The 13,685-nt window shown below is 34.7% G+C and overlaps 1 protein-coding gene across 9 annotated transcripts in view; it reads right to left on the bottom strand.

Moving 5' to 3' along the window:
* DGKB (diacylglycerol kinase beta) overlaps positions 1 to 13,685 on the bottom strand; it is a 714,841-nt gene that overhangs the window by 179,317 nt on the left and 521,839 nt on the right. For all 9 annotated transcript variants that reach the window (XM_027574763.2, XM_027574760.2, XM_027574759.2 and 6 more), the window contains one exon: positions 4,656 to 4,851. In XM_027574763.2, coding sequence (XP_027430564.1) covers positions 4,656 to 4,851 — 196 coding nt within the window. The remainder of the gene's footprint in view (positions 1 to 4,655; positions 4,852 to 13,685) is intronic.

Consider the following 13,685-nt stretch of genomic DNA (forward strand, 5'->3'; position numbering starts at 1 on the left):
AGGAAGGGAAAAATGAAGCGGGGGAAATCGGAGGGGGAGACGAACCATGAGAGACTATGGACTCTGAGAAACAAACTGAGGGTTCTAGAGGGGAGGGGGGCGGGGGATGGGTTAGCCTGGTGATGGGTATTAAGGAGGGCACGTTCTGCATGGAGCACTGGGTGTTACACGCCAACAATGAATCATGGAACACTACTAATGATGTAATGTATGGTGACTAACATAACATAATAAAAATAAATAAATAAATTCATAAATACATAAATACATAAAATATTAGCACTTTGTTTTCACTTCCATTGATTGTAATGTACTGTTTCTTGCTTATGTCAAACAGAAGTACCTGAGCTCATGGGCCTTTTAATTGTATGTGATTCACACACACTGTGGTGGCAATGTACCCATTTGTACAATTATCCTCATTAAATATGCAAAGACGTATATTTTTTTAACCGACCATTGCAGAGCTACAGACTTTCTAATTAATGGCACAGTTTTTACTTTGTTTGTTTATATGTGCATTTGGATATAAATGTGTACGTGTAGATATGCATATCTATGTTTTTATCTATCTGTGGAGGAGGAAGATGAGGAGCCGGAGGACAGGAAGTTATTTTTGTCTGGGAGCAGAATTTAATGCTGTTAGAGTCATTAATATGACAAAATGTTTCTATAGAGCACACCTTAGTATGTTTTTATTATAGGGGTTTTTTTGTACTTCCAAAATGAGGCAATAATTAGTTTGAACCAAGTTTTACAGAAACTGTGAAGAGATGCAGTTATAACTCAATGTAACAAAGTTTGAAAAATAATGGTTTAGCTGAAGGCCTTTATTTCTTCTTAAAATGCAAATACCTCTACTTTCATCTGCAATCAGTCATTTATACATTAATGTGAGTGAATTTATTAGACATCTTTCCAAGGCCTAGATTTACTTCAGTGGAGGGGGAAGCAAAGATAAACTCGGCAACAGAAAGTCGTGGGCAAGATTGAGGATGAAGGCCAGGAGTACTGAACAGCTACTTGGCCTACTTTACAATTGTGCTTAAAGACCATGCCAATTCTTTTTTTTTTTTTTTTTTTTTTTAAATTTTTTATTGTTATGTTAATCACCATATATTACATCATTAGTTTTTGGTGCAGTGTTCCATGATTCATTGTTTGTTCATAACACCCAGTGCTCCATGCAGAACGTGCCCTCCTCAATACCCATCACCAGGCTAACCCATCCCCCTACCCCCCTCCCCTCTAGAACCCTCAGTTTGTTTTTCAGAGTCCATCATCTCTCATGCTTCGTCTCCCCCTCTGACATACTCCCCTTTTCTTCCTCTCCTGTTATCTTCTTCTTTTTCTTTTTTCTTAAAATATGTTGCATTATTTGTTTCAGAAGTACAGATCTGTGATTCAACAGTCTTGCACAATTCACAGCGCTCACCGTAGCACATACCCTCCCCAATATCTATCACCCAGCCACCCCATCCCTCCCACCCCCAACCACTCCAGTAACACTCAGTTTCTTTCCTGAGATTAAGAATTCCTCATATCAGTGAGGTCATGTGATACATGAAAGACCATGCCAATTCTATAAAACACACTTATTTGTATTTCCAAAAGCAAAAATGAAACAAAACACAAAGACAAACCCACAAAGAAAATATCTATGGAATCAGATGAGTCTGAATATGTTTCAGAATTGCATCCATCTGTTCTAGAATATTCTGCTAGAACAGTAATGTAATTAAAAGAATTACTTATAATTTTGGTCAACTTGAGTTAAATCAAGCATAACATTTCCAACCAGTGAAATTATTAACTGACGATACTCTGATCTTATGCTGTGAGTATCCTCAAAGACTGCAAACAAATTAATTGTGCAGGAGTCCCAGATAATGTACAGCATAATACAGTTGAGGATTTAATGCTCTAAAATGTGATCCTGTACCTTTGGTCTATGACATGTCTTTAAATTGAAAAAAAGTGTAAACCTATTTCTTAATTTAAATGCTTCTACTAAATAAAATAATTTATCTTTATTATAAAATTCTAGATATGTATGCCTCCCCTACTCTCTGTCCCCCACCAAAAACTTTCTAAAGTTGATGGAAATAAGCATCCATTTCAATACAGTAAAAGTTTAGTTTAAACTTCAAATTTTTTGCAGCAGCATATCAGAAAAGTTGTTTGTTAATATATCAAGAAAGTACTTCCTGAAAAGGAAATTATATTAAGTTTTTTATTTGTTTATATATTTTCTAAGAGTGAAAAATATATTAATGTGAGTCTGGGCTAAAGAAACGTGTTGAACTAGAATTGTATTTTTCATAATTCATTCTAAAGTCAATACTTATAATCATTTTATGTAAATTTGAAAATATATTTAGATTTAAAATACTGATTGACTCTCACATTTAATACTATTGTTTTTGTGTCAAGATATTGAAGACAAAATCAAGTGATAGAAATATGTACCATTTAGGAAAGGGATCTATGCAGATATTTTAAATAGTAAATTTCACTTCTTGACTAGTAAGTATAACATTTACCATTAAGAGAATAGATTTGCAATCAAATCTTAGAAGCATTTTGAGATACGTCTGGCTATTTTGTTGCCAAATATATCAATATGAAAAAAATCTACATAAAATTAATAAAAAAGGAAATACTGGTTAATATAGTCTATTTTTTATATTCAGCTGATAAGGTCATTTTTAATGATGAAATTGTCCTCATCTTGAAATAAAACAACACTCAAAATACTAGTATCGTCGGCTTCAAGAGAGGCAACAAAATGTTGAACCAAATCAGTTATGAACATACTTCTGTTATTGCTCATACAATGATCTTCAAACAAAAACTCTGATTTCTACACTTTTTCCCTACCTTTGTACTGAGAAAAAAATGTATTCATGTCACAAACCCTATAGGTTCCCACTTTCTCTTTCGCCAAATTTATGGAGACTTAGCCCTAATAGTTCCACAACATTAAGTAAGAAGACAAAATGGGAAGAGAGGTCTTTTTGTACAGTTATAAGCAATGACAGTCTATGACAATACTTCTGGCTGATTTGTCTGTGCTTTATTTCAAATGTGTATTACTGAAAAAAGCATACAGAGAGGGGCATGAGTGAGGCCAGCAAATAGTAAGCCTGTAGTAAGCACCATAGGGGTTATATAGACACTTGTCCTGGTTGAGCATAATCATGAGTCTTATAAACTTCAATAGCTCAATAGGCAAACATAGTTGGCAGCTGAACATTGACAATAAATCAGATTTATATATGGATTATCAACATGCAAAGGACATGCCAAGTATTGGCATGTAGTGACCACATTAAAAAATTTAAAATTGTTATAGACATATATAAAACTTTTTTAATTATATGGACTATATTACTCTGTTTTATTAATCTCCTTAGAAAGCTATTAATCTTACATTTAAATATAAATACAATATTAATGTCAATAACCCCTATGAAATAATAATTATATCTAACACTCTACATTTTAAAATCCTCCATGTTTCCATATAGTTATATTCATTCTGAGTATGAAGCATTTTAATTAAGTTGGTATAAATTTGCTTGTACTAAATTACATGACTCTTCAGAATTTACCTCTTTAGGATTACCTATATATTTAAGGGGCTTCAAAAGCTTCTGTCATTGACAGGTTGTAATAAGCACTTCTTTCAAGAGAATAACAACTAATACTTTCTCTGCCAATCTTTGTCACACTCATAGTCACTATATTCCATATAACAGAAGTAACTGCTGGCTACCAGAACTTGAATCAGATACCTGAAGACCCTGAAAGATAAAGCTGTGTCCTACCACCATCAAGCCTACCAACCATCTTCACATTTTTTTGTTATTTATTTTTTAAATATATTTATTTTTTTATTTTTCTTGGGCCCATAAAGGGTTGCCAACCTCTCCATATTCTGCCTTTGCTACACCAACCTGGCCAAGATGCTTTCTTGGCTATCTGAACGGCATCAATAGTATTAATTAGGTAGATTCTGGAATACACAAAAACTATTGGGGCATGACTGCTTATTAGAATACTACCAATTTGAGATCTCTGTCTATAAAATCTATCGACAAGAATTAGTTGTCATGTCCGAGCGTGACCTACATTACAGTGAAATTGAAAATTCTGATGCACAGCTATTCTCTCCCCTTTTGCTAGTCTTTTTTGATCTGTTTCCCAGGTCTCCTCATTGTTGTTATAAAATTTCTGGAAAAATAGCTGCAGATAACCAAAATTTTTTGTAGGGTATTTAAACATGTCATTCTACGTGGTTCTTAGAACAACAGCTTAATGTAAGAGAGCTTTGATGTCTTAACCTGAGTGAACACAGCCGAAGACTAAAAAATCTTGCAACACAACATTGGAAAGCCTTAACGAGGCCCTTGTTACAACAATGAAAACATCCTGACCAAGATGATCACATTTCAGAACTTAATGTGCAATTTATCCTACATTATTATCCACTAACTACCCACACGTATTCTGTTTTCTGTGGGAAGGAGAATAAACAGAATGAAATCCAAAGAAGGAGAATAATGGGAAAAAACCCATGAAAAATATAGCCAGTTTATATACGATTTTAGAATATATTATGATATATTTTAATTAAATATAAGAAAACTTACCCTGACTTGCAAACTTCAATTCTTTCGCATCTGTGAGTGTGGTCCTTTTGTCAGACCCTTTTTTCTCTATTCGGCGATGGCTTCGTCTTTTCTTAGACTCTCCCCAAAGATTGGATCCACCATGCATGCTTGGTATATTCAAAATAGCAATTCCTTCCAGGGAGATGTTTATTAAATCTATTTGTACTCCATCACACTGATCAGTGAAAAGAGAGAAAAAAAAAAAAAAAAAAACAGAAACAGTAAGATATTTGATCTTTTTTCCTTGATTTCCTCTTTTGCATTTCCTTATCTTTCAACAGGAGTTTTTAAGTCCAAAATCCTGCCATATTTAAATAAAACTTTTAAGAACACTTAAATCACTACTCTAAATGTCAATATAAAGGATAAAGCAGCCGCGAACATTAATCAGTTATCATTTAAACATGTCTTTAACATGATCAAATTAAATCATCAGTCTATCTCTGTTTGCAGAAAACCGCTGGGAAGGACACACATTAGTGTCTGCATAACCAGCTACAAATTTCCCATGTGTTACAAAAGAGGTTGAGTCTAAGAAGTCTGGTCAATGTTCAGGCAGAAATTTTAATGATGCTGCCTAGTTAGAACACACCGCAAGTCACTATTGGGACAAAGTAAGGAAACAGAATTCATAATTCGTGGTATCTCTTGTTTGGGCAGAGAAAGAAGTGGCTTAATACACTTTGGGGGAAAAAATAAAGTAAAAAACACCAGTTCAAAGAGACCTGAATGACATCACAGTGGCCAAGGATGGTTTCTTGTACTAGATTAAGTTCCAAGCGAAGTGTTACAGGCAATAAGAGGCACTGTTGTCTAAATGAATATGGAGGACCAGTGAGCCTGAGTGAGAGAAATGCCAAGAACAGCAGAAGCAATGTCCAACCCACCTTTACTCTATAGCTGTAACAATAGATCGAGAAAGGAAAATAATCAGCCAGATTTTTTGTTTGTTTGTTTGCCTGGTGACAAAACACCCTTTGATTGTGAAAAATATGAAACTTGGTAACAGACAATGCTTTGTGATATTCAGAGTGGCCACTTTTTAATCTTTTGATTTTTCTGTCCATTTCCACTGATGGACATGTGTGAAGAGTGCAAGGCCATGCTGTATTTTTGGAATTATTACTTATTTATTCATTTGCTTTGAGGTTTCTAAAGTGGTACTTATTATAAATGCATCCCAGATATCGTTCTCCCTTTGTCAGTTGTAAGTAAGCTGATAGGAGAAGAGATGCAAATTTATAACTCTTTGTTTTGCAGAGAACTTTGTTAGGGATATGCATTTCCTAGACTGAAGTATATTTGCGGTGGGACTGTTATTTGCCACATCTTATTTCAGAAACAAAACAAAACACTGATACTGACTTCATCTTTCTCTTTCTCATGGCAATGATGATTTTTGAACCTAGAAGAGATAATGCTCCACCAAAATGAAAAAAACAAAAAAACAAACAAAAAACCGCTCTTTTTCCACATTTGTCTCTTCGTACTGAATCTAATATTGCATCTTGTTCACTAAAATATAAAAACTGTGAAATAAAGCAACACGTCTTGAGTCTACTTGGCAGGGCAAGAAACAAATTCTAGAGAAGGTGCCAAGTTTTCATTCAATTTGTTTCAAAAGGGGTGAAACCGAGGTCTGGATGATGCCTTTTTTTCCCCCTAGAAACAAGCGATTTTGTTCCTCCTTTTCATGTATTAAATTAAGATGATTTCTTTTTACTAAAGAATTCTGCTCATGTGTATACTCACTTACCGCTATATATTCTAGATAAACAGATATTAATTTCATAATTAAAAGTAATCTTGTGTAAATACCCTGCAGGCCTCAATGAATCAAACACATACTGTGTGTCAGGCCTCCCACTGTCTTCAAGTGGAATGTACTGGCTGGATAATTAGATAGTACATATTTTTTAACCTTATTTGCATGCATATTATATCTTTTGCACACTGACAAGCAGCAGTAACAACAAAAGTCAGATTACCACAGGGAATTCCCACAAAGAAGTCTTCATTCCTTATAATTTGCAGCCTAAATTAAAATAATTTGATCTTTGACAAGGATGAAATGTCAAGCAGAAGGGGGTCCTCTACAAGCCACGGCCTGTGGCTTCTGAAATCTGCCTAATTTATGTCAGTCACTTCTTAATACATATTTAAGTATTACACGAAAAAGATGATAAATATGCAATCTGACACCTTTGGTATTTCCCTGCTGTTAATTTATAAAGGTCTGGCTTTCCCCAAACTGACTAAAATCATTTAAATAACAGAAGAATTGTGAAATAAGCTAGAGTTAGGGCCTGGCTTCCATTTTCACTCAATATTGAACACAGCAGGTAGTACACTAAGACAATTATTTGACTAGGCCTTAGAACCCCACTGTGACAAGTTACTTTCAGAATTAGTGAAGGAGTATTCCTTTGTTCATCTGTAGCAAAGAAGAGCAGTTGCAAATAGGCTTTTTGTTTTAATTGAACCAGGGGAGTTCCATGTGACAGCTGAAAAATATCAGCGTATACTATTATTCATGTTTTCACTCTTCAGAGTCTTATCACGTGTAGTTTCAAGGAAACGGAGTGAGCAGCTTTTCAGAAAAATGAAAAAAAAAAAAAAAACAAACCCTCAAGTTCCCAAAGAAGGACTGATGAACACTGAAGTTCCTAGGAGAGCAGGACAACGTCCTTACATAAATTGCTATTTATTAATGATTTGTTTCCACTAGTTCTTGACCCCAGGTTACCTTCCTCTGTTTGCTTTAACATTATGTTCATTAGTCTGGAAAATTTTGAAGCTAGCTCTGATAGACACCAGGAATTGTAGCATACCAATTGAGTGCATGGAAATAAAAACTGAGGTGAAGGAACAAGTTACAATACTTGGTTAGATAATATTTTCATCCGCTTTGAAAATTTATGATTTTTAAAAAGGTAGCTACGGAGGAAAAGAATATAAAAGCTTAAAAGCTAACAGCCTTGGTTAGTCAATAAATCCTGAATATTTTTATTATGTAGAAAAAAGGTCATTAACATATAGTAAGTACTATGGGAGCTATTTGCAGAGTGCAATTCTGCGAGGCCATTGTCCATTCTTTTCAGTTTTAAAATGGAAGATCTTATTCCAGAGACAAATTTACTTAAAAGAAACGAAGATGATTTAAATTTTTCTGCCAATGTATTTTAATCCTCATTTATAAGCATACTTTGTACCATACTATACAGAGGTGTTAAAGACAAATTTTTTTTAAAATAAGTGTATTATTTCAGATTCAGTTAACATGTCATTTGATAGAAAAATTCAAAATTGTGAGGAACTTTGGACAGCTGTAAGTACGGATAAATTTGATGAGATACAATTAATGATACACCATAAATATTTTTTTCCATAATGAGTTTAATTCTATGCCCAGGTCAGATAAAAATCATACCTAATTGCATTTAATCAAATGTAAAAACATTGCTTTGTTCATTGTATAAAATAGCATGGAGTAAAATGACTCACATAAGTCCAATTTTTAAGAGTTTCTGCAAATTCATATGTAATTCATAAGACAAGATTATGTACGTGTTTGCAGAAAACAACAGCGGCAAATCTACAAATTAAAATACCCATGTACACGTTAATGGCCGAACAGTGTCTCTTCTGATATTTGAGGGCTGTGGTACTCTGTAAGTTTGATGTTTTTTGAAATGCATTTTATAAGTTTTATCTACAAAACACAGTGTGATACGGGGGCTCGGGACATGCCTTTTAGGTCAGTTTACTATTAGTTGGCAGTCCAGTGGTGGTGATGGAAGTGTTGATTGTGGGTAATCACAAGACAGGTCTCAGAGCAGAATGGAAGCTGGTAGGTCAGCAAGAGGAAGATGAAAGCAAACCCGGAAAAGAGGAAAATTTGAGGCCTGTACCATGCAGGCACACACACAGTTGCTCAACATGTTGATAATAATAAAATACTGCTGGCTCAAGATATCCAGTATTAGCCTTAAATATTAGCAAAAAACCAGTCTAGTTTTACATGTTTTCCTCTTTTAGTAGATTCTGTGAAAGCTAAAAACTATTGCTGGGATATTAGAATTCTTACCAGAAATTATCTTATTAAAAATAACTTCTGGTAAACACAGAAGAGAATATTCACCTTTTGGTCATTCGCCCCCTTTTTCCTTGTTTCATTTCTTCCTCATTCTAAGAAAAATTATGATGTTTTATCTTAATAAAATAACACTGTGCCCCACCCCCACTAAATTTCTTACTCTTTTCTGGAATAAGGAGTTATTTTTTATGTTTTGGATTAATGAGCTCAACTTTTGTTTTTAGTGACCATCTTTGTTGAGGTCCACATTTTCACTGTCTCTTTTTATTATTGTTTCTACAATTTCACTGGCCAAAAAAAAAAAAAAAAAAATCACCTAGTAAGCTTTAGAAGAGAGGATAGATCTTTTAAGTGTTCTTATCACTCACACACACACACACACACACACACGTGTGCACACACACACACAGGGCATGTGATAGATATAATGATGTCACTGATTGTGATGATGGTTTCATGGGTACATACTTATACTCAAACTCATCAAGTTGTATACATTAAATATGTACAGCCCTTTGTACGTCAACCATGCCTCAATAAAGCGGTTTATTTTTTTTTAATTTTTTTTAAAGATTTTATTTATTAGAGAGAGAGAATGAGAGATAGCAAGCACGAGAGGGAAGAGGGTCAGAGGGAGAAGCAGACTCCCTGCTGAGCAGGGAGCCCGACACGGGACCCGATCCCGGGACTCCAGGATCATGACCTGAGCCGAAGGCAGTTGCTTAACCAACTGAGCCACCCAGGCGCCCAGTAAAGCGGTTTAAAAAAATATCCATTCACAGTTTCACTTCTCCAGCCCCAGACTGTGGTTTGGTGTGGTGAAGACCAGGCTCAGGTACTCTAAATATGTGTTGAAAGAGCATCCAGGGTAATTGTGATAGGTGGGGCAGAGAATGAGCTATGAAAGTCTGCCCCATTGCCTTTAGAAGCTCTGTGTTTTCCAGATTACCGGGTAATAACAATCTTAACTGTAGAATCCTCCTAATTTATTTTGTATCCCTGATGCTTTTGCACTCTGTTAATTCTTGACATCATTTTGGTTTTATAGAAGTAATTAATCATTAAAACAAATCCTAGTACTTTAGAATGGATATTCTAAATCTTAAAATACACCATCCCTCCCAGTCTAAATGACAACCAAAAGACTGAAATACTTTGGAGAATGGGCTATTTTATTCTCTCATGAATTTTGCCTGGTGCATGGAACAAATTAGAAGTCTACAAACTTTATAACTTCAATTCCAGATGTTGACCTGAGATTCTTAGGTGTACATCTATGCCCCAAATGGTTTAATACAAACTTTGCTTTTAACATAGTATTTTGTAAATTTAAAGTTTTTTCTTCTATTAAGTTATTTATCTTTTGTAACAAATTTAGAAGATTACTGAAATTTTTAACTTTGAAAATTTCAACTTTGTTAATCTCTCTTCCACACCATATATATGTATGCATATTATGAATATGTTATATATATCATATATATCTTGCCATATATATATGTATATACATTATTATATATGTATATATAATTTCCAATTTATTTGTTTCCTTAGATTTAAACATTTTGGCAGCAATACAATTCTTATTACTCTTAAGTTATTAAATAAAATGCTCATCTGCTTATCTCTATAGTGGAGATATTTTAGAATCTCTCTAACTGATAGGATTTTGACAAAGACTTAAATCAGATAATGTATATACATTGCTTATACCAAAAATCAGGTATAATTAATAAGAGCTAAAACATTAGCTATTATTATTATCAACTATTATCCCATGATACTCAAATTTTTCCAAATATTCACCCCCTTGGAAAAAGTTTCCTATATGAAAGAGGAAAGTGTAATAAAGGGTCACACAGCAAATAGCTTGTTTTGAAGAAGCTGCTAATAAAACATATATCTTTTTGAGGTACTCTCGTACTTTTATCCTCTGTTATATATTTTCAAATCATTGTTGGCATAATTTTAGGCCAAGTAGGGAGCAACAGCAAACAGAATCAAATTTCCAAATTGATGTTTTTGTTATATCTAATTATAAAGCAACCTTGAGGGTAAAAAGGCATATTTTGCTAATATGATAGACTGGATTCATTAAAAAGTGAGGGGAGAAGCAGGTTTTGCATTACGATCTATACACAAACACACATACACCTCCCCAAGTTTTAGAATTGAGATAAATATATAACATTATAACAGTATTTTCAAGATATGCAACAATAAAGTGGGGAAGGCACAGTGCTGGTTCTGATTTATAAATGCTAATGCAATGGGCACCAGAATAAGCCAGCAAATGCAGAGCTGGGAAGCCAGACTTGGAGGGCTTATAGAAGCATGACCCCAGGAAGAATAACTTATTCTAGTTGTCCAGATTTCTTGGAGAAGATTCTAAATAGTTTTTCTATAAAATGTAAAAAGCTCTGTGGAACAAAACCACTCAATTTATCATTATAATTTCTTTTTTTTTTTTAAAGAGAGAGAGAGCATGTGTGCATGCAGGAAGATGGGGAGGGGCAGAGGGAGAAAGAGAGAGAGACTCTTACACAGGCTCCATGGACAGCATGAAGCCTGACCCGGGGCTAGATTCACAACCCTGAGATGACCTGAGCCAGAATCAAGAGTCATACACTTAACCGACTGAGCCACCCAGGAGCCCCATAACTTGTTATTTTCATTCAAATGTCCTTGGCTATATTTCCTTAATCATTTTTAAAAAATTTTTTGACATACATATTATACTCTAGATCTAGACTTTATTTTTTTAGAGCAGCTTAAGGTTCACTGCAGAATTGAAGGGAAGGTACAGAGATTTCCCATCTACCCCCTGCCTCCCTCGACATGCACATTCTCCCCATTTATCAACATCCCCAACTGAGTGGTGCATTTATTACAATGGATGAACCTACATTGACACATCACAGTCACCTAAAGTCCACGGTTTACGTTAGGGTTCACTCTTGCCATTTATTCTTTGGGTTTGAACAAATGTATAATGAGATTTATCCACCATCATTGTATTTTACAGAGTATTATAACTGCCCTAAGATGCTCTTTGCTCTGCTTATTCATCCGGCCCTCCCACTACAACCCCTAGCCACCAGTGATCTTTTTACTGTCTTACAGTTTTACCTTTTCCAGAACGTCATATGTTGGTATCATACAGTATGCAGCTCTTTCAAATTGGTTTCTTTCACTTAGGAAAACATATTTTAGTTTCCTCCACATCTTTTCAAGGCTTGACAGCTCATTTCTTTTTAGCACTAAATAATATTCCCTTGTCTGGAAGTACCATAGTTTATTTCTCTACTCACCTACTGAAGGACCTTTTGCTTGCGTCAAAAAATTTTGGCAATTATTAAACTGTTATAAACATCCATGTTCAGGTTTTTGTGTTGACATAAGTTTCCAGCTCCTTTGGGTAATACCAAGGAACATGACTTCTGGATCATATGATAAGAGTAAGCTCAGTCTTGTAACAAACCACCAAACTGTCTTCCAGAGTGGCTGTACCATTTTGCATTCCCACCAGCAATAAATGAGAGTTCCTGTTGCTCTACATCATTACCAGCATTTGGTGTTTTCAGGAATTTAATAGGTACAGAATTGTATCTCATTATTGTTTTAATTTGCATTTCTTTGATGACATGATGTGGAGCATCATTTCATGTTTATTTGCCATCTGTATATCTTTTTTGGTGATGTATCTTTAAGTCATTGGCCCATTTTTTTCAATGGGGTTGTTTATTTCCATATTAAGTGTTTAAGAGTCTGTGTATTTTGGATTAACAGTCTCTTATCAGACATACCTTTGCAATTATTTTCTGTTTGTGGCTTGTTTTCTCATTCTCTTGACATTGCCTTTGACAGAGCAGAAGTTTTTTAATTTCAGTGAAGTCCAGCTTATCAATTATTTTTTCCACTGATTGTGCCTTTGGTGTTGTGTCTAAAAAGGCATCACCATACCCAAGGCCATTTAGGTTTCCTCCTATGTCCTCTTCTAGAAATTTTACAGTTGCACATTTCACATTTAGGTCTGTGATCCAACCTGAGCTCATTTTTGTTAAAGGTGAATTCATTTTTTTAGATTTTTTGTTGCTGTTGCACGAATATCCAGTTGTTCCATCACCATTATTTTAAAAAAAAGACCTCCTTTACTCCACTGCATTGTCTGTCTTACTTTGTCAAAGACAGCTGAGTGCATTTATGGGTTGGGTCTATTGCTAGATTCTCTGTTCTGCTCCACTGATCGATTCATCTGTTCTCAAACCAACACTGCACTGTCTTGATTATGGTAGCTTTATAGTAAGAGTTGGAGTCAGGTAGTATCAGCCCTCCAGCTTTGTTCTCCTTAAACATTGCGTTGGCCATTCTGGGTCTTTTGACTCTCTTTATAAACTTTAGAAACAGTTTATTGATACACACACACACACACACACACACACACACACACATATTGCTGGGATTTTGGGTGAGATTGTTTTGAATCAATTGATCAAGGTGGGTAGAACTGACATCTTGACAATACTGAGATTTCCTATCCATGGAACATCCATTTCTCCTAGTTCAACTTTTTTTTCAATCTGTATTCAGTGGTAGGATGAGGTAAGGAGAGGTGCAAGAGGTTTCAGAGTATCCACCCTACATTCAACCAGAGGCCATACATTTTTTTTCATTTTTGCCTTCTGCTACAGATTGTCTTTGAGCATAGGTTTCTGAAGGTAAGAAAGGATCAAAATCCACTATATTAAGAATTTTTTAAAGTAATGATTTTTGAAGGTAAAGGGATATTTTTATTTTTTTATAAATGTATATGCATATATATGATTACCTAAATATATCACTCTCTACAGATGTACATAAAGATATACATATATAAATCTTGATGAATACTAATCACAGAAAGTCCATGCTGA

Source organism: Zalophus californianus, chromosome 12, assembly GCF_009762305.2.
Source record: "Zalophus californianus isolate mZalCal1 chromosome 12, mZalCal1.pri.v2, whole genome shotgun sequence".
Taxonomy (NCBI): Eukaryota; Metazoa; Chordata; class Mammalia; order Carnivora; family Otariidae; genus Zalophus; species Zalophus californianus.